Below are 22766 nucleotides of genomic sequence, written 5' to 3' on the forward strand. Positions count from 1 at the left end.
AGGAAGGAAGGACGGGTTGGTCCTGAGGGAGACACGGTCCAGATGAAATACCAAGTAAGGAGGTTTAGCTGATAAAGCTTGAAGTTCAGAAACTCTCTTGGCTGATGTAATGGCTACCAAAAAGGCTGTCTTGTAGGACAAGAATTTGAGATCCACAGAGCCGCGGGCTCGAAAGGGGGGGCGGTCAAGGCCTGTAGGACCAAAGAAAGGTCCCAAGGAGGAACTGCTTGTTTTATAGGGGGCCTGAGAAGGAAAGTACCTTTAAGAAATGTTTTACACAATTTGGCTGACATAAGAGGATTAGAATCTTGACCAATGTGATAGTGAGAAATTGCCGCCAGTTGAACTTTGACTGTGGAACTGCTGGCACCATCATTAAAGAGAGAGGTTAGAAAATCAAGCACTACAGGGAGAGGAACCGTGAAGGGATTTAGGCCTTGCCGCCCCCACACAGAGAAACGTTTCCATTTGCTTCGTAAACCTTTCTAGTGGATGGTTTATGAGCCGCCACCAAAATAGCCTTTACCGGTGAAGAAATACCGAGTCCTTATCAAGAGTGGAACTGGAGCAGCCAAGCGGTCAGCTTCAGGTTGTCCAGGTTCGGAGGAGGAATGCAGGATGGATGGGATATCAGATCCGGGATGGGATCTAGAATCCAAGGAGGATTCACCGAGTGAGACCTTAGGAAGGGGAACCAGATCTGTCGAGGCCAGAATGGAGCAATGAGAATCATTCTGCAACCCACCCGAGAGGCTTTCTGAAGAACTTGCAGCATCAGAGGCAAGGGTGGATAGGCATACAGAAGACCGGGTGGCCAAGCATGCACCAGAGCGTCTCTTGGGGTACCTCCGGAGGAGGTATTAGAGCGAAAAAACTGTCGCACTTGGTGTTTGAGGGAGAAGCAAAAGATCGCAAGAAGGGTTCCCCACCGTGCGAATATGCGTTCGCTACTTGACAATTGAGAGACCACTCGTAAGGGGTCAGAATGGTGCGACTGAGCTTGTCCGCTAGGATGTTGGACCGACCGGAATGCGTTGCTATGAGAAAGCGATTGGTGGAGATTGCCCATTCCCAAACTCTCATGGCCTCTCGACAAAGAGGGTAAGACCTTGTTCCCCTTGCTTGTTGATGTACCAGACAACAGACATATTGTCCGATTGAATCGCAATTGTTCCCAAGGGAAGAAAGTCCTGAAGTGGTAGCAACGCTAAGAGCACTGCTCTCATCTCTAGAACATTGATATGCAGTAAGGTCTCTGAATCGCTCCACGTGCCTTGGACTGTCCGGCCCGAAGTGCCCCCCACCCGAGGCGGGAGGCGTCCGTGGTCACCGTGGCGAGAGGGGAGAAGCACAAAATGGGCGACCTCGTGGAGATCCGGGAGGGGAGCCACCACAAGAGGGACCGCTTGCAAGCCTTGCTGATCGCTATGGGATGATGCATGGGGAGAGCAAGGTATGACCACTGTACTAAGAGCGTCCACTGTAGAATGCATATTGAGCCTGGCAAGAGGAAGAAGTGCTATAGCCGAAGCCATGGACCCTAGAGCCCTCAGGACCAACTCCGCTGGAACAGAACTTGAATGGAGAATGGCCCGCACCTGGAGCTGCAGATTTAGAACTCTGTCCGCAGTGAGGAAGGCTCAGAACTCCTTGTGTCTAGTCTGGCCCCTATGAAATCTAAGAGCTGTGTGGGCCAGGTTGGACTTTTTGTATTTATTGTGATGTCCAGAAATGGAGCAAGATGGAGAAAGGAGTCTCGCCAAGAGAAGTAGATGCCTTGTTGGGGCGGTAAGGAGCCAGTCGTCCAGGTAGGGAAAGACCTGCACCCCTGAAGCCTCAGGTGGGCCGCTACCACTGCTAGTACTTTGGTAAACACCCTGGGGGCTGTGGTGAGACCAAAGGGAAGGACCCGAACTGGTAGTGACTGGCTCCCAGCCGAAGCGGAGAAACCTCCTGAGCGCCTGTCCATCAGGATGTGGTAGTACGCGTCCTTGAGATCTATCGAGCACATCCAGTGATTTTCTCCCAGAAGGGGAGAATAGATTGCAGAGTGACCATTCGAATTTTTCTTTGGGGACTGCCAGATTCAAGAGAGAGAGGTCTAGGATTGGTCTTAGTTCCCCGTCTTTTGGCACTAAAAAGAATCTGGAGTAGAACCCTGATCCGATCTGGTCTGGGGAACGGGCTGGATGGCTCTTTTCTTTAGCAGATGGCCAATTTCTGCCAAAGCGCCTCCCGTTGCCCGGGTCGGACGCCTGGGAGGGACTTCAACTTTGGAAGGTGAAGGAAAGGAATGCGATATCCCCTGGATATGATTTGGAGAACCCAGCGGTCCGATGTTATGGACTCCCATGCCGCTAGGTGCCCCAAAAAACGTCCCCCGACTGCCTCCAGAGTAGAGCAGTCGGGCAACCCCTCAGGGTTGCTGCGGGCCGTTCAGAGAAAGGTTCCCTGGACCCGAAGTTTCTGGGAGCCCCTCTGCCTCTAGGGCGGCGTCCTCCCTGTCCTCCTCTGCCACGGAAGGACTGGTTGTCCGGAGCAGGCTGGGACTGCTGCGACTTCCGGAACCACATCTTCTTCCGACCCTTTTGGTTCCTAGAATAGGGCCTCTGGGGTGCAGAGAAGCGGATTCCGACGGCAGACAGCGTCTTCCGTCCTTCTCGCTCTGGGTCAACGCGTCGCGAACGGTCTTGCCAAACAGAGCAGAACCATCAAAGGGGGCGTTCGCAAACGACGCCTTGAAGGGCTCAGAAAAATCGCAGTGACGGAGCCAGGCCTGACGTCTAGTGACCAGTCCTGTCCCCGCAGCTCTAGCGGCGCCCTCCGTTGCATGGGAGAGTAGCCGCATAGAAGTATTTGTAACTGACCTAAGAGTGGCCATTTTGGTGGAGTGCAGAACTCTGTCCTCCTCCGAAATGGACTCAGGGGGGGATGCAGCGTATTCCTTAATAAGATCTCGCTGCATCCGAATAACATGTGCCAAATAGTTCAGCGCCCTTACCGAGAAGGTCGCCGAACTGAACATCCGCTTCCCCAAGCGGTCCATCATCCGAGACTCCTTGCTCGGTGGGTGGACTGAGGGACTCTCCTGAGCCAGTTCCCTCTTTGTGGCCGCCGCCATCAACATGGCATCTACAGGAGGCCCCTTACTCCAATGGGTCCTGTCGGAGGGCGGACTAAGGATCCTATCCGGTCTTTTGGGAATTGGCTCCACGGTGTCCGGTTCCTTCCACGCCCTGGTGGTAATAAGGTCCACCAGGGGTCGGCAGGGGACACCCAAGAGGTAGACGGGCCCGTTTGAATGCCTCCAAGAACACGGACTCGTCCGAGGAAGACTTGGGGCAGACCACCCCTAATACGGAGCATTTCCATGATGTCTCCGAAGGAGACATCCTCGGGGTGACCGTGGGGAGCCTTCCCTTCCTCCAAGTCCGTGTCTTCAGTGAGAGACTCGGGAGTCAATGTGCCTCCTTTTGCGTATGCTTGCGAGGGCCTCCTCTGGGGGGCTGTCAGAGGAGTCCTCGCAAGCAGCAATTTGCTCCATGGGAGCAACTTGGGGCACAGAAACGGGCTGTCCCAGGGGCCGGATGGTGGAAGCCTGGCCCAGTGCAGAGGGAGCGGGACGGAGCGAAGCAAGTGCCGGGGTCCGGAGACCCTCAACAGAGCCCTCTCCACTACATCAAAGGCCGAAGGGGAGCCGACCTCGACCAAAGGATCCGACAATCGGCTCCCCTCGGATCCGAAGAGTGGATCGGAGCCGGCGCCGAAGCACTCTGATCCGAAGGGACAGTGCGCTCCGACACAGATGGCGCCGAAGGAGCACTGATCCCCTCGGATCCGAAGCTCGGATCCAGGCTCCGAGATCGGGTCCGACGCACTCGAGGGCAGGGTCGGGTCCGGTACCAAGTACTATCGGCTCCGACCTTCCCCGGCTCGGCTGCTCGGCTCCAGCTGCTCCGAACCCGGATAGCGGGTCGGAGAAGGAGCAATAGGCTTAAAAGGGTGTTGAGCTCCCGGAGGGGAGGCAAGAGCACTCCCATCTGCATCTGGGCCTGGATGAACCTTCTCATCATCCGTCCAGATCAGCATCAGAAAGGCTGTGGGTAGATCTCGAAGAGGCTACCGAGGTAGGCCTGGAGTGCCTCCTCGATAGCCTCGACGGAGATCGGGTCTCCTCCTCCTCAGGACCCGTGAAAAGCACACAGGGGACCGGAGCCGAGAAGGAGGAGACCGAACCGACAGAGCCGGGAGAAGCCGCTTGGCTGGCGGGCCGAAACAGAGGTCTCGGCCCGCCGCTTGTGGTGCTTCTCCCTCCGGTCCTTTTTAGCAGCATCCCTCTCCTCTCCAGAAGCGGGAGTTTGAGTCCCAGGAGCAGGAGGTGGTGCCACAGGGGGAACAACTGCAGCCACAGTAGTCCCCGAAGGAGCGGAGGCCGGAGCCGAGTCTGGCGGTAAAAGACCCGCCAAGACCAGCTTGGACCTCCGCTCCCTCAGTGCCCTGGGGTTGAACCCTGCACAAATGGAACAACCAGATGTGAGGTGTTCAACCCCAAGACACTTAACACACCGAGTGTGGCCATCAGCCGGTGAGAGCTTATGGCCACACTCGGAGCATTTCGAAAATATAGATTTAGGCTGGTCAGCCATAATCTATAAAACACTAAAAGTTACAGAAAGTAACTTAAAACAAAAAGACACACAGGCCTACACACACACTCTACGCAACAGTGAGGGGAGGGAATAAAATTTACTTACTTTAACTTAAAATAAACTCAAAATACTCTATATTAAAGGGGAACCTAAACTTTCACACAAATTCAGTCAAACAACCAAAAAATTCTCTGTTTTTTTACAAGAAAAAGAGTTCACTTAGCTGAGAGCTATGTACCCAAATCCAGTCACCAGCGCGGCAAACGAGATCTGAGGTCATGAGGGTAGAGCAGGGCATTATGGGTGAGGGGAGGAGCTGAGAGCTTGGATCCATAGCTGGAAAACCATGCCGGTTCGGATCCGATATCGGATCCATAACCCACAGGTTGCAGACAAATGAATATCCTACTTCAGATTATCATTTACAACAACATTTCTGTTAAACTCAGTGGTGAACTTCTAACCTGAAGAACTGGGAAAGGCTAGAAATAATAAGGTGTGTTTATGTGATGCTAAATAAAATCAGAGACCTTTTTTAAAAAAATACTTGTTACTTCACAATGTTTAGAGAGTAACAGTAGCTGTGCTGGGCTGCAATTTTTGAAATGTGAGATTAGTGCAGAGAAATGCCCAGGATTTAGTGATACGTCTTCATTGTTCCAAAAGAAAAAAAAAGTGAGTCTGGAATGAATGGACAAGAACTGCAAGCTTGTGCAACATTAACATTTGAAGAGGTCACTGCAAGAAGCACAACAGCGTTAACCTGGCATGTGTTACAGAAGACAGTACCCTACACATTGAGCAAAGTATTGCATAAAAACTAGAGGTGAAGTGGTATAGAGATAAATAGTGCTGTGCTGTTGTAGGATGGGAACAGCACAACAGCAGCATGCATGGCCAACGTGACAGGTTAACCAAGGCAGGGCAGCACACTTGAGTCAATGTGCACTTGCGTGCACACAAACACAATGCAGTGACATGTAATTGCAACTAGCATCCAGCCTGCACAAGAAGGGCATCACAGCTGAGAATATTGGCCAGAAAGAGAAGCAATGTGAGTTGCACAGCCCAATGACAGTTCTGCTTATAAGTGTGGAGAAAATGGACAGAGCTTACTTTCTCCTCCTTCCTGGTTTCCTGAGACAAACACACACACAGACAACTGTTAATTATTAATAATGGTTGGAAGGAAGAGTTGTATGTGTGTGTATGTATGTATATATATATATATATATATATATATGTATATATAGATATATATATATATATATAAAGTGTGTGTGTGTGTGTGTGTCTAACAAAAGAAGGCTAAGCCAGGAAGGTACTGTGGGGATGGCTGTGGATGAGATAGACAGACAAGGGTCAGTATGCACACAAAAGTTGGAGAGGACACTGGAGGGCAACATATATACTAAGGGTGAACAGCTGGTGAGGGCTGAACAATGATCAAGGAGTGTGAAATGATTCATAAGGCAAGGAACGCACTGAGATGAATACAAGGTGGGCTCCTGGCATGCTTTGCTGCTAGGCTGCCCAAAGGGCAACTGCCCCAGTTGTCACTCACCTGTTTGGTCAATGGTATGGGGCAATTACTTCCTTGGGTTTCAGTAGCCAGGATCTGCTAGCTGCATAACCTGTCAAGCCATACTAGACTGTAATCAGTGTTCCTTATGTGGGTGTCCACTTGATGATGCACCTCGGCAATACCCAGCCTCCACATCTCACACCATGAGACCCTCTGTCTACCTTCAGAAAAGGAGCCTTTACCCCTCCCCTCACGAGGCAGGCAAAGTGATCAGCAGTCACTCCAAGTCATCTCCAGCAGCAAAACTTTACACCACCTCCCCTTGGTCCTGAGACACAAACCTGGCAGATCTTACCTATCCTCTTCTCTACCCATACCACCACTTGTGCTTCAAGGAGTTCAGTGAGGATTTTACAAGTAGCTGAGAGCTTCAGGGGAAGAGAAGTGATACTTATGCCACATCTGCTTACACTGTTAGTAGCACAACAGGTAGTATACTTGCTTTTGATGCAGAAGGCTCTGGGTTCTTCTCTCACAGTATGCAGGTAGATCGCTGATACTGTACTGTGTTGTACTTTAAAGGGAGTGGATGCTGCAGTCCTGTGAATGTCCTCCTTTGGAGATGTTACCTAGTAACTATGAACCTGTTATCCGTTTGCCATCCATTCCCTATTGCAATATTACTAGCTTATCATTTTTTTTATGTAACATAGGCAGTTTATTCTTCAAGGGCAACAGGCACTTTATTTGTAAATGAAACAATGAAATATAAAGTTGTTTGCTGTTAGCAACATCTTGATTAATTACAGATCCCTTTAATGTGGAATTATTATGACTAAGAGATTTTGCATATTTACTGATATTGGTGGATTGTAATGACAGAAGTCTGAGTGGCCTTTTATGGTTGAAATTTTCTGAAATTGGTAGTTTTGTCATTATTGTTTCATACATTTTGTTTCATTGCTTACTATAAGACTGTTCAAAACTACAAATTTAAAACACATTCTAATTTGAGGCCATGTTTCTGGCACCAGTCATTTGTTTGGGTGAGACCCTCTTGTAGCTTATTCAGAATTGTTTTATTAAGTCAGTAATGTGAATTCTTTACTTTATTGCTAATTTGTTGGCTTATTTTTGTGGATTATAGTATTGAAGGACAGCTAATGTTGACATTTTACATACTTGGACTGCAGGAGTGGTTTTCCCAGTGAGAATTGGTAGCGCTGTAGTGAATAACTAAAATGGCAGTAGTAGTGTGTGCCAGTTTTTTCTTTGCAAGTGAATGAGTTTCCTTGGGTAGCATGCAAAGTAAACGGTGTTTAACTTGATGGAAGGGCTGTGATTAGGTTAGTGAAAGCTACCGTCCTTGTACCAGTAAGAAACTGTTGCTTACCTGTTTATTTGTATTAAAAAAAAAAAATATTAACCAAGATGTTGGAGTTAACTGTTAGATTAAGAATTAGAATGAGAATTAGAATTTTAAGGCACATATTAGACATTTATTACATTTATTCACTGGTTCGAATGCAACTATAGTACAGCCAGGAGGTCGACTTTGGTCGCCCATGGCAGCGAAAGAGTTAACTATATGATATATTTTATATGTGGCCCCAAAACAATTTCTGTTCACTCAATGCGGCCCCGGCAAGCCAAAAGGTTGGACACCCCCTGTTCTAAAGCATCAAAATTACACTGCAAAGTATGTTAACCAACTTGGTCAGCAGAATGCATCAACTCTTAAATATTTGTGTTCTGCAAAGTCAGGAATCAGCATTATTTTCTGTTTAATTAGCCCCATAATATACTGCTGATACTTTAACATATGAAACTGGCAATTCAAAGCCTTAATGACCAGAGTAGCAGAGGTGTATACCTTCTTACCCCATCTGTCTAAGGCCCTAGAATCCCAGTCAGAAGGGGTAGGATTTTTTGGCAGTAGTAGCTTTAATGGCTTTTGGTCCCTGGCAAATGGTCTCTGGATCTGCATTAGGGTTTTTGAAAAAGAATTTGTGAGAGTCAGGTACTCTATAGTACATGTCAGGTTTTCTAGGAGCTGGAGGCAATGTACCCGGGGTAAGACTGAATTCCAAGAAAACATCATCTACAATCTCAGGAACAGGAAGGATAGCTACAGGCCTGTGCTGAGGCAGGTTTAAAAATTCCCTGAGTCTCTCTTTGGACTGAGAATAGTCCTGGCTTTCCCAGCGAAAATGCTCCCTAAGGGTATGCAAGGTTTCACCAAAAGAAAAATCTTCTGGAAAGGAAGCAGAGGGAATGGAATCCTCTGCATCAGAATCCTCACAGGTAGATAAGGGTGTGTCCTGGTAGTCAAAAGGAACAGAGATATCAGATTCCTGATCAGAAGAATCAGAAAGAAAATCAGTTCTAGGTCTCTTAGAGGGGGAAGGCTGGCTTCACCTAATTAAGGTAATAAGGTCTTCAGCCATTCTAATCATTTGTTTTTGAGGCATGTGGGCCTGAGAATGCACTTTGGTCAGTTTCCTAGGTGTACTGCGAACTTTAGGCCTGAGGAATTCTGTATTTTTGGCTTGAAATGAAGTTGTCTGTTTCATATGAAAATCGGTAGGCCTGAATACACTCTCAGAAGCCGGTGCCTTGCTCAGCGGCTCCGGACCCATCCAAGGTAGAGACATCCTCAGGTTCCATAGTCGAAGAAGCATCTCGCGGCATACCGGCCTCAGAATGGGTCTCAGTAGAGGCCTGCAAATCTGTAGAAGTGTGTATCAGGGGCTGCGAAAGCACCTCACTGAGTACTGGCGGACTGGCGACTAGCTTAACGGTAGCGTCATCAGCAGTTTTGGACATATGCAGTCTGTCTCTGTCTTCATCCTTACTTTTTTTGGAGGATCGGTAGTCGGATGGCTTAACGACACCATTTCAGAGTATGGAGATCGAGAGCGAAAGTATTTGGCTACAAAAATAGCCAGACGAATAGTTCGGGCGTTGAACAAGGCACAAAACCTACAGCGAGGGACGTTGCGGTCTGGGCCTAAACAGGTGACGTAGTAAGAATGAAAATCTCTATGAGGTATTTGCTTTCCACAGGTAAGACAATTATTAATTTTTTTCTGACATTGGTTAGAGCAAGGAAAAAGGATCCCTGAAGGGGTAACTTATCTTTCAGAAGACTTCAGGTCTGAAACCTGAAAACGAAAATTTCAGGAGTCAGCCGACCGGCACTTGCGAACTACTACTGCTTCGGGCACCGCACGGCAAGAAAAGCTGATGTAATAGCGCCGGCTGAATGTTTTATACCCCCGACGACCTGACGTCATGGAAGAAGTGACAGCATCCGATACAGAAATCCAAAAACTCTGGTACTCAGGCCGGCTGAGGGCTACCTGCAGGCAGATGACCCAAATGTGATGACTACAACAGTGAAACACGAAGAACATTTAATGTGTGTGTGGCTAGTTATGATCAACTGACCATGAGATTGAGTAATTAAAATAAATATCACAGTCTTACTAAAAGGAAAATAAATCTCGCAGTTTAAATATGATCCCTAACTTCTGTTAAATGGTGTCTGTTTTGCAGCATCATAAAATTTAGACCGTTATAAAAATCAATTTATTCTACCATTCTGAGATTTAAAAAAAATCTTTCCACAGAGTACAACATTCACGTTCATAATGATGTACTGTTGATGCTTACCTTTTTTTCCCTTTTTTCCTTGATTCAACAGGTGTGGGAGATGGTGAAGGCGAGCGTTTCCTCTTCTTGAGGCCAGATGACGACTTTCTGTCTTTTCGTTCAGGCGTACGTACAGGCTAAAAACAAAGGAAATCTATCAGGACTATTATTTTTTTGTTTCAAAATGCAATGTACACATTCTAAGAACCAACGAACTTGACTGTGACATCATTAATACTGGTCACCATTTCACTCTACCACTACTACTATAGCTTAATTCCCATTTCTACTAAATTGAAATTTTGGTAACTAAACACTTCAGCAAGATCAAGAATCACATCTTCATGAGGTCCTAAGAAAGAAGGTTTAGAATTTAATACAGCAAGGCTGTGCAAACAACAGGCTGTGAAGTACAAAAACCTTTTGAACCTTTACATTTACTTTTGATTAAAAAAAAAATATGTGGTGTAATTTCACACACCCATTAGTGTTCAGACACTGGTGCCACAACAAAATGTAGTCTCTACCTGTGCTACTGCACTACAAGTACTACCTGAATGGCATGGCTTGCATCTATAGTGCACTCAAACAGAAATGAAAATATACAGTGCAATGACTGGATTCATAAGGGTTAAAAATATAGTGGAACACAGCCACTGTGTACACTTGCATAAAGTTTCAGTAGCAAGACTTTAACCCTTGGACTAGTGGATTTAAGGCACTGAGAAAAACTGTGCATCTGGTGGATACAGCTGGGACTAGTCAACAATCCATTTTAAAAAATGTTTGCTTAGCTATTTCAATATCCTAAATATGGCAAAGAAAGCGATTACCTGAACTTCCAAAAACTATGCATCCTGTTCATGAGGGTGGGGTGGGGTATGAACTGGTGCTTAGGGCTGCCACCTTTCATTGTGGGTAAAATTGAACCAAGGCCACACCCCTCGCAGCTCTGACAACACTGCCCATCTCCTCCATTTTCCCCACCCACTTTCCATCCATTTCATGATGTCAATGTCACATCACGTAAGAATGCACTATTTTCCATTGCAATACTTTTTCTGCCGATTTACTATACTTTTCTGTGGGGGGAAAAAACAATGTAAATCAGCCAATTTAACAAACTCCAATAGTCTGTTTCTTTTTTTGAAACCGAATAACCAGAGTCTGTACAGTGTTTTCCAGACTATTGGACAATATGCTTCAATTCCGGACTGTTGGGGAGGGAGGAGGGGATAGGTGGCAATGCTACTGATGATACATGCTCAAATTATGACCCCACTACCACTACCAAGCAGCTTCTTCTAAAAACAAGCACACACATGAATGGGCTGGTTTAAAAGCAATTTTGAAACTGCCTTAACATTTGTTAACTGATCTAGGATACGACTCACCAAGCGTCATTTCGCTGCATCAGACATGGCCACATTTTTTTCCCTCTAAAATCCTAATTCAGGGATACCAGTATACCTATCTAGACACGTGCTATGATAATGTACTGGCTACATAAGAACGTGTGGTCCTGCAGAGTGCCAGCCAGTTCAACCTCATGCCATCAGCAAGTATCTAGTTGAAAATCAAGAACACCACAAGTTTGACGTTACAATACTAAATACGGTAAGAAAACATATGCTGCCCAAGTTAAAAACATGCCAACCTCAACAGTGGAGAAACAGAATCCCTGACCTAGCTTGGAAGATCTTGTAAATCAACTGATACAGAAAATTGCCACCGAGGATCCATTTTGATGGGTGCTTAGTTTGAATTAGCAGTTACTACCAGAATGAAAAGAGCACAACAGGACAAAGCTTCAATTGCTAAATCTTGGAAAATTGGCTTCTAAAAAGTATTTCCACTCCCTAAGATGCAGATGAGACAATAATGCTTAGTGAAGCCCTGCACCAAACACACTGTTTGCATGGCACATCCTCAATGTAGATATTCTTGCAGCAAGTACCCAAGGTTGCCACATCCATGACAGTCAGCTCTGATCACAGCATTTGCAAGCTGTCCACAGCCATCTGATGGCAAAAGAATGCAGCTGACAATTCATTGTTAAGTACCTGCTCTGTCAGCCCCTTTCAACCACAGGACAAAGGCAACAAACTAGTCCATCTTGCTAAATTCACATACTCAAGTTTCCATAACATCACAACTAACTGCAAATCTAGGATATGAAAAGCTCCTTTTTTTTTCACCAAAAAGAACACCATGAAAATGGACTAGTTTAGAGGCAACACAAACTAATTTTCACACACAAGTGTGGTTACATTCTAAACAACACTTTACATGTACTTGTAAAATGCCTACTATAGCTCCTTACAAACAATGGCCCAAAGCTCAAATTTGCCACATTCAGAAATGATTGCCACCAGTAAAACTGGCACGAGACATACAAATTTCAATGGCACCAATCCAGGAGGCTTAAATGGCAAACAGCAAGTCAATCATGAGATTCAGGTCTTACAGTGGGGCAGAGTACTTCAACTGAACCAAGAAATGCAGCACTCAGTTTAATTATTTATTTAACATTTAATGGGAAAGTCAGACTTGGAACAAAGCCAATTTTCAGCAGAGGACTGGGGAGAAACACTCCAGCCGTATGTCTTTGTAACGTGGGAGGAAACCAGAGTACCCGGAGAAAACCTACAAGAACACAAGAGGACATGCAGACTCCACACAGAAGGCACTCCAGCCGAGAAACGAACGGGAGAACCTCTTGCTGTGAGGCAACATTACCGCTGCACCACTGCGCCATCCAAGAACAGCTTGGCCAACTACTGTGTCTGATTATACATCTGCCATTCACAAATACATGGACAGAAATAATTGACTTGTGCACAATGACCATGGAAACTCTGCAGGAGTTGCATTAAGAACACGTTCAGGCTGGCCAATGGTGTGACACTAACACTGAAAAACATTTCCATTAAGAATCAGACTTTGCCAAAAAAAAGTCTTATTGACATCATCGATCACCTCTGAACACCTAATTACTGGAATAAGATGTTATCAAGATCCAGGTCCTTCAATGAAGGCAGATATTACTCAAACCAAGGGGGGCATCCTTGGATTGAACTGAAACAGTTTCTTGTATCATGGGCTCTGAATCCTGAAAATTTCTAATTAGTGAGAAGACTATAAATCAGCACGAAAGATGAGAAAGCAGGAACTTTCCATACCATAGGAAAACAGCTGTATCTGGTGCTACTTTCCACCTGTTCTGATGTACAGAGAAGGGCTCTCCTGGGCAGTTAACAGGTTGATCTCCAAACTGCCCCACTTCCAGAAGACTCTGACTAGAGACAGCCTCTAAGTTTGAAACTCCAGAAGGGGATGAAGCCTGGCACAGTGCAGTCATCAGCTTTGTTAAAGGTGCCAAGGATGTGACTCTCAGTCATGCCAGTCTACAACCCACCACCAAATAATCAGGTGCCTGCAGAGGAGACAGGACCTCGAGCCCACATCAGTTTCTGTATGATACTACTGACTGCATGCCTGGCTGAATAATGACGGGCCCTGGAAGAAGCAACTCCTTCTAGAAGGTGTTGTGGTTCGGGCTATTGCATACAGCTGTCAATGAATGGCATAGGACTCCCTAGCCAATGAAGCTACACTCTAACCATATGTGACAAAGGGTATACTTACCAACCTGCAAAAAAAAAAAAAAAGTACAGTTGTGTACCTACCATAAATGTAGACATTCGAGTGTATTCACTGTTGCAGTCATTACACTTGAGTTATCCTGCTGGCAGGCTATCCAAAGTTGGCCTGAATTCCAAAGTCCTGGTCCGGCGTCGGTTGCTGTCGCCTCTTCCCTGACATCAGTGCACCAGGGGTATTTAAGATGCAGCCGACGCCATTTTCTTCAGTTTTTCTCCCCCCAGATGTTAGGTGCCCCCAAGAAGGTAGGTAATCCATATTGCTTATAAAAACATACAGTAAAATAAAAACAATACCTTCATCTACAAGCATACACCACATAGGTTGTATAGGATAGAGAAGTATAGTAAGTCCCAGCAAAGAAATGAGGGTGGAGGGTGGGTAACCTGGACTGCAACAGTGAATACACTTGAACAGCTACATTTATGGTAGGTATACAACTGTACTATGTTCATCGTGTTTCACTGTTGCAGTCATTACACTTGGGTTGAATCCCAAAGCTGAGGTAGGGCGGCTGGGTCTAAATAGGATTAGGAGTGGCTATGAGGCCCTGCAGAACTGCAGTGGCGAAGCCTGCTCTGGATTTAGAGTAAAGAGGTAAGTGATAACGCTTGGTAAAAGTGTGCACTGATCTCCAAGTTGCAGCCTCCAATATTTCCTTGGTTGGTACTCCTCTGAGAAAGGCTGCTGAAGTGTCTGCTGTCCTGGTAGAATGTGGCCTAATATTTTTAGGCACTGACTTGCCATGCTGTGCATAGCAGAAGCAAATACAGTGTCCTATCCATTTTGAAATAGTCTGCTTTGACATAGCCTTTCCTTGTGATCCTGCAGCAAATGCTACAAACAGTTGCTCAGTTTTTCTGAAAGTTTTTGTTTTGTCCAAGTAGAAGCATAGCTGCCCGTGTATGTCCAAAGAGTGCAGAAGTCTCTCCCCTTTATTCTGGGGATTTGGATAAAATGTTGGCAAATAAATGGTGTGGTTAAGAGCCACACTGGATACTACCTTTGGCATAAATGTTGGGTTTGTCCTTAGAGAAACTCTGTCCGGATGAAAAATGATAAAAGGTTCCACTGCCATTAATGCCTGTAACTCTGACACTCTTCTTGCTGAAGTTATTGCTAGGAGCAGAGCAGTTTTCCATGATAGGAATTTTATATCAGCTGTATTGGCTGGCTCAAAAGGAGGCAGTGTGAGTTTTTCTAAGACATAGTTGAGGTCCCATTTAGGTATCAGTGCTCTCCTTGGGGGTCTTATGTTTTTTGCCCCTCTGAGGTACGGTCTTAGCAGTGGATGAGAGAAAATAGGAGGTTCCGTATTGTAATGAGCTGAAATGGCAGAGGCATGGATCTTAACTGATAAGAAGGATAGGCCTTTGTCCAGCATCTCAGTTAGGTATTGCAAAATCTGAGGAATATTTAGAACAAGTGGTTCAAGTCCTTGTGCCTGGTTCCAAGCACAGAATCTCTTCCATTTTTCTGCATAAGATTTCCTGGTGCTGGGCCTCCTGGCTTCCAAAATGACATCCATAACAGTTTTAGAAAGAGATGTGTTCTGAGTGGCTATATTATCCGCCATGCAGCCAGATTTAAGGTTCGGAGTTGGCTGTGCAGGATCTGATTGTTTTGTTGAGTCAGAAGATGAGGAATTTGAGGTAAAGTCCAGGCTGGGCCTTGAGACATGCTCTTTAGGACCGGGTACCAGTGCTGGCGTGGCCAGTCTGGGGCAATCAGAATCATTTTTGGCTTCTCTTGTCTGACTTTTAGGAGCACCTTGGGAAGGAGAGGCAGTGGTGGAAAGGCATAAACTGTTAGGGTTTTCCAGCTGAATGATAGAGCATCCACTTTCCATGCTTGTGAGTGATAAGTCCTTGTGCAGAATCTCTGTAGTTGGCAGTTGTGAGGGGAGGCAAAAAGATCTATGTCTGGGCATCCCCATTTCCTTGTTATCATGCTGAAGACCTGTGGATCTAGTTTCCACTCGTGAGGGTCCATGAGGTTTATGCTTAGTTCGTCTGCCAGAGTATTTTTCTTTCCTGGCAGGAATTGTGCCTGGAGATGTACTTGGTAGGTCAGTGCTGTGTTCCACAAAGTCATGGCTTGCCTGCAGAATGGGTAGGAATGTGTGCCCCCTTGCTTGTTTATGTACCACATTACTGTAGTATTGTCCGTCTTTAGTAGTAGTTGTCCTGGATGTAGTAGATCGTTGAAGGCTGTCAGGGCATTCTGTACAGCTAGCATCTCTTTCTGATTGATGTGAAGATGCATTTGGTCCGCGGGCCACGTGCCCTGAATACATTTTCCTGCCATGTGTGCCCCCCAGGCATAATCCGATGCATCTGTTCGTGTCTGCCTGGCTGTGGGTAAAGTGAAAGGCTGCCCCTTGCTGTGGTGACAGGCTAGTGCCCACCATCGAAACTCCTGTTGCAGAGAGGGAATAAGAGTTATTAATGTTTCCAGGCTGTGGCAATGTTAAGTCCAAACACTTTTTAGATACCATTGTAGTTTCCTCATATGCAGTCTTGCATATGGAATTAGCAGGATGCCATGAAGCCCAAAGCCTGTAGAATTTTTCTTGCAGGTAACTGGGTCTTTATTGCCATCATTTGAAAGTAATGAGTCAGTTGCCTTTGCTTGTCTGGCGTGAGATAAGCCATCTGGGCAGTTGTATTTAAGCTTGCACCCAGGAGTATTATCTGTTGAGAGGGCACTAGTTTTGATTTATTTTTGTTTACTGTGTACACTAGGCAAATTAGTAATCTTTTTGCAAATGCCAAATGCTTTAATAGAATGTCCTTGCTCTCTGCTTGAATAAGGCAGTCGTCCAAGTAGGGGTATATTCGTATTCCTTTTTGTCTGCAAAATGCAATTACTGGTGCCAGGCATTTTGTGAAGACCCTGGGCACAGTAGATAAGCCAAAGGGCAGTGCAGACAATTGGTAATGCATTGAGCCAGCTATGAATCTGAGGCATCTTCTGCAAGATTGTCTGATTGGGACATACTTTGGATCTCAGAGGCATACCTGTAACTAGCCAAGCCTTCTTGCCCAGCATGGGTAGAAGTTGCTGCAGTGTCAACATTTTGAATTTTGGAACATCCAGGAAAGTATTTAGAATTGACAGGTCCAGTATTGGTCTCGAGGCTTTGTCCTTTCTGGGTACCAAGAAAAGTCTTGAGTAAAATCCTTGTCCCTGTTCTTGCTGTGGTACTTTTTGAATAGCTCTCATGTCCATGAGAGCAGAAATTTGTTTTTGTGCCTCTGCCCATTGATTTTGTGGCAGGTCTGGCATACCTTTTGGCCTTGGTAGGGTGTGAAAGTGGAACCTGTAACCCTGTGAAACAATATTCAGTACCCATTTGTCCTGGGTGATCTTGTACGAATTTTGTGAGAAAAGTGTTAGTTTTCCCCCTAAGGGAGCTGCCAAACAGTAAGTGCTTGGCATTTTTAGAGGGAAGTCATTGGGACAGTTTTCTATAAGGCTGTGATTTGTCTTCTTCGCCTTTGGAGGCTGAAGCACCCCATTGTTTAGGTCTGTATGAGCCTTGGGGCTGAGATCTGCCTCTTGGGCATCTGTATCTGCCTCGTTGTGGCCTGTCTGACACTGGAAAAGACCAATTTTTAGAAGGCCAGTTCTTGATAAATCTGGGTGGCTGAACCTGTAAGAAATCCTTTACTGTCTGCATTGATTTTGCTTTATCCTCCATTTTCAACACCTCTTCTGCCTCTACACCTAACAAAGTATCATGCTGTAATGGAGCATCCAATAATTTTGCTTTAACATGATCAGGTAAACTTTGTTTTTTTAACCAAGCATGCCTTTGAATGACAGAACCTGTAACTGCGGCTCTGCAAGAAGCCTCTAATGAATTAAAACCACATTGCAGAGTATGCTTTCCCACTTGTTCAGCTGCATGCAATAAATCCTACATTTCCTTATTGTCAGGACATTCTGAGCTTGTAGGCATTTTCTGTTTTAGCAAAGACATTAGATATTGTTGATATTTAAGCATGTGAAACTGGCAATTTAAATCCTTACAGCTAAAGTAGCAGAAGTGTAAACTTTTTTCCCCCCATCTATCCAGTGCTCTGGAATCTCTATCAGAGGGAACAGGGTTGTTTGCCGTGGAAGCCTTGACCCCTTTGGGACCCTGAAAAATTGTTTCTGGGTCAGCAGCAGGGTTTTTATAAAGAAATTTATGACAGCCTGGGACCCTGTAGTACCTATCTGGCTTGACTGATGTAGGGGGTAAAGAATCAGGCGACAGACTGGATTCTGAAAAAAAAACATCAACACGAATGTCTAGTACGGGGGGATAGCAAGGGGCCTGTGCTGAGGCAGTAAAAGAAAGTCTCTGAGCCTTTTCTTGGATTCTGAATAATCCTGGCTCTCCCAATGGAAATGCGCCCTCATGGTGTGCAAGGTTTCCCCAAAAGAGTAATCCTCAGGAGGAGAGGCTGAAGGGATAGATTCTTCAGCATCAGAGTCCTCGTAGGGAGGAAGAGGATATCCCTGTTCTGAAGAGGAATCAGAGGAAATAGAGACCAGGTCAAAAAGAGTCATATTCAGTGTCTTGCCTAGGCCTTTTATCAGGAGGGGGATGGGAACCCCTGATCAAAATAATTAGGTCCTCGGCCATTTTAAGCATCTGTTTGTTTGGCATGGATGACTGTCCAGAAGAATGCTGTACTTGTTTCTTTGTCTTCAGTGGAGTTTTAGACTTTGCCTTGGATGCTGAAGTGGACTTGAAAGTAAGTTGTGTAGATCTGAAAACACCCTCAGAAGTCGATGCCTGCTCAGCGGCTCCAGACCCATCTGAGGGAATAGTTTCCGTAGGCCCAATACCTTGAGTTTCCAGAGGCCTAGTTGTCTCCACGTGGGAGTCTGAGGCGGCCTGTGGCTCTGAGATAGCGGGTGTCAGGGGCTGCGAAAGCGCCTCACTGAGAACAGACGACTGGCCTAGAAGAGGCTTCGTCGTCGGTTTTGGACCTCGGATGCCTGTCCTTTTCTTTGCCTTTGCGTTTTTTATGAATTCCGGTCGTCGGTTGTTCTGATGGCATTATGTAGTTAAACCTTCAGCCAAAGTAATGTAAAGCAAAATCAAACCGATGCTTAATAGTGCGTGGGTTGAATCTAGCATAAAACCGACAACTAGCAACATCCTGGTCAGGGCCTAGGCAAGGAATACAGTACGAGTGAAAATCCTTATGAGGTATTTGCTTCCCACAAATAATGCAATTATTAACTTTTACTGACATCGGTAAGGAGTAAGAAAAAGTTTCCCCAACGGGGTACTTAGCTTTATTTAAGACTTCGGATCTGAAATTCAATTTCGAAAATCTCAGGAGTCGGCCGACTGGCACTTGCGAACTGCTTTTGCTTCGGGAACCGCGCGGCAAGAAAGACTGAAGAAAATGGTGTCAGCTGCATCTTAAATACCCCTGGCGCACTGACGTCAGGGAAGAGGCAACAGCAACAGACGCCGGACCAGGACTTTGGAATTCAGGCCGACTGCGGGTAGCCTGCCAGCAGGATAACCCAAGTGTAATGACTGCAACAGTGAAACACGAACATCTACCCGTTGCCAGAAAATCGAGACAGGTTCACAGCTGTAGGAAAAAAAACCCACTAAGATTAGTGGAGATTCTCCACCACTCAGTGGCATGGTTATACAGGGGTCCAATATGAAAAAGTATAGCCATGTGTGACAGTTCTGAAACCAGTAAAAACATACAAACTACTGCAACATACATATACACACACAAACAGTACAGATCATGACAACCTCAGAGATCAGAAATCACGGTAAAGTCTAAGCCTGCACTTACCTCTGTATCTTCACAAAGGAAATACAGGCCATAAACTCCTGAGGCATTTTCCAAAAGGCAGTACCAACCCTGTTGTGGTGTTCTTGCACTTGGTGGCTTTGCAGTTGCTTGCCCATACTGTATATCTGATCTGTGACACTCCTCCCAGTCTAGTGTCATTAGTTCATTCAGTCTAATAGATAACATTTGTGAAGGCCAACCCACTCAGATTCTTAACATTGAATTAACTTCTGTTCCAGCTTTCTCCATTTCCACTTTTAGTGAAAAAAAAATGTAAGCTTGCTTCCCCCCTTTCCTGTGGCAGGTCCTGTCCAGATACGGATTTGCTGTGTCTAGGACTGTTTGTGAGCTCCTGAGCCTCCCCCCACTTAACTAGGATTAAACTATTCCTGGCGCCATACAGTCTGCTCTTCAAATTTTCCCTTGCAACTAGCCAACATTTTAGTTTTAGCACTCAAATCTCGTTCTTTGAGTTCAGCACTTGTTCAGAACTCATTGTAAGCACTAATAAGTTACAAATTACTACAGCACTCAACTTTCCTCACTTGTCTAGAGGAAAACAGTTTTTAGTACTTAATAAATAAGCACCTTTTCAGGTATGTCTAAAGATCAGCTCCCTGTGTTTTCTCCCGTCTACCTGATGAGGAATCTTGGGACAATGCAGCAATTGCCTCATGTACACAGACAACCCTCTCCTCCTACCACCCAACACTACAACCTGTGAGAGATGCACTTACATAGCCAAATTGGAAGCAAAGCTCTCGTCACTTAAGACTGGACTAGACAGTCAAGAGGAGAAGGTAAACACTTGCACTGCACCACACTCATCGCATAGTCCCTCAAAACCTACAACACCAAAACACACACACACACACACACACACACACACACACACACACACACACACACACACAAGCACACACACAAGCACACACACAAGCACACACACAAGCACAAGCCACACCTACATTGGCTGAGGTTCTCAGTAAAAATCTGCCCAAACAACCAAGACCTCCAAAGCAGAAATGCAAGCAACCTCTACCACTCCAACACAACCCAAACGACACATAGCCCACATACTCAGTGTGCCACTCAACTACAGCCCATAAGGCATAATGTACCAAACACTCTAGTCATAGGTGACTCTACAGTCAGGCACACTGATGTTCCACTCACCGGGCTAAACAAGGAAAAAGTTACTGTCAGCTGCCTGTCGGTGCCAGGATCCACAAGATAACGCACACACTCTGGTCACTCCACAAGTACAAATATGACTCTGTCGTTGTCCATGTTGGTGTGAATGACCTGAGATGTACCTCTCTGGACTACATGAAAAGAGACATGGAGGAGCTCTCTGATCTTGTAGCCCAGGCAGGTATGACCCTAGCCCCGAGTAGCATCCTGCCATCACCCAGAATGATACCACAGTACAAGGACAAAATGACTGACTAACAATTGGCTAAGCTTCTGGTGTCACTCTAAGGGAATCCAGTATCTGTCTGCCTGGGATGACATGATCGACAGACCACGGTGCTTTGCCAGAGATGGCCTGTACCTGTTGCCCTTAGGATTCTGGATACCGGCAAAGGCTCTTGCCACCCCTACAGTGCCTTTTTTATGTACTCACCACCGTAACAGGTACAAGCAAGCAAAATCTGAGGGTAATGCTACTCAATGCTAGACGTCTAAACCTCAAAACGCACTCACTCGAGGCACTCCTTAAAATGGAGAACATTGACATCTGTGCAGTGACAGAGACCTGGTTCAAAGCACCAGAGAGCACCCCTGCATTACCAGGCTATAATTCATACCATACCTTTCGCCCACCAAACCCGCACCGAAACACTAAAGGTGAAGGCGTGTCCATACTCATTAAGGATAGCCACACCTCCAAGCTAGCTGCTCAGCATAATGCATCTGAGATTATCCAAATTCAACTAACTCTGAGCAAAATAGCAATCCAGATTGTAGCTTGCTACAGACCCCCCACCATGCCCCAGGATTCCCACTCCTCTTTTCTTGATAAACTGGAAAATATTAAGGCACAACCCAACACTCTAATAACAGGTGATTTCAACTACCCTACCATTAACTGGGAAAACTACTCGTGCACCAACTCTTTTGCTCAACATTTTCCAGAAATCATCAATTCCAACTCCTTGGATAAACTTACCCACACCCCCACCAGGGGCAGCAATTTCCTAGACCTGGTCATCACCAACATGGGTGACTGGACTGGTGCTCCACACCAGAGGTCAGCTCCTCGTTGGTCAGATCCAACCACAAGCTAATCACCCTAGACATCCACATCCCGCTCCCACCCCCCATTAGGAAAACCATAAAAACATTTCTTCAAAGCCAACTTCACACTTAAGACAGAAGTGGCAAACTTCACAACACCCATGCAGATGGACAATAGAGATACGACTGCTGAATCCTACACAAATGCACTTTATAAGCACTTGCACGAGTGCATGGATCATGCTATCCCTAACAGAACCAAGATGCTATCCTCCAAAAAAAGGAAGCCAATCTGGTAGTCTTCTGCCATAAACAAACTCCACAACAGAAGAAAAACTGTTGCAAAAAAGAGTAAAATCCCACGACTGGAAGAACTCCCTGGTCAGCCTCAGTAAGAAGCAGAGATCCCACAAAATCCTCCAAAGCTAGTTATGAAAACAAAATTGCCATGGATTCTAAAGACAACCACAAAGCATTCTACAGCTATGTCAAGAATCTCAATGGCAACACTCAGTTACAGCACAATGACACTAAATATACAGAACCAACTAATATTGCCAACATCCTGGCAGATAGGTTCAGTGCTAACTTTACCCCCCCTCTCACCCCTTAAAGGGCCCATCTTTATACCGGAAGAACGCAAAGTTCCTGTAATCACGGCTACAAAGGTAAAAACCTCACTCTCCAAAGCCAAGAAAGTACATTTGTGTACACTTACCATAAATGTAGATGTTCGAGTGTATTCACTATTGCAGTCATTACATTTGGGTAATCTGCTTGCAGGTTGCCCTCAGTCAGCCTGATTAACAAAGTCTTGCTTGGGTCCTGCATCGGTTGCTGTCCCTTCTTCCAGGACGTCAGGTGCATAAAACATGCAGCCAATGTCATTACATCAGTTTTTATTGCCCCAGATGTCAGGTGCCACCACCCCATGGGGAGCAAATAAACATAAAAACAAAAAGGTATACCTCCAACCAAAAGCAAATACACCAAAAAGGCTTTTAAGCATAGTAAAGGAAAGAAGAGGTATAGCCAGAAGGAGTTAGGGGGCTGGGGGGTGGGTAATCAGGACTGCAACAGTGAATACACTTGAACATCTACATTTATGTAAGTGTACACAACTGTACTATGTTGTTCGTGTTTCACTGTTGCAGTCATTACATTTGGGTACATTCCCAAAGCTATGGTTGGGAGGAGGAGGAGGAGTTT

General features: G+C 45.7%; 1 protein-coding gene across 1 annotated transcript in view; it reads right to left on the minus strand.

Annotated features, from left to right (window-relative positions):
- SMARCC1 (SWI/SNF related, matrix associated, actin dependent regulator of chromatin subfamily c member 1) overlaps nt 1-22766 on the minus strand; it is a 1897600-nt gene that overhangs the window by 1194938 nt on the left and 679896 nt on the right. Inside the window, exon 9 of the mRNA XM_044066067.1 lies at nt 9850-9965. Coding sequence (XP_043922002.1) covers nt 9850-9965 — 116 coding nt within the window. The remainder of the gene's footprint in view (nt 1-9849; nt 9966-22766) is intronic.

This window comes from Protopterus annectens, chromosome 3.part0 (assembly GCF_019279795.1).
Source record: "Protopterus annectens isolate FY-2018-M chromosome 3.part0, PAN1.0, whole genome shotgun sequence".
In the NCBI taxonomy this organism is placed as follows: Eukaryota; Metazoa; Chordata; order Ceratodontiformes; family Protopteridae; genus Protopterus; species Protopterus annectens.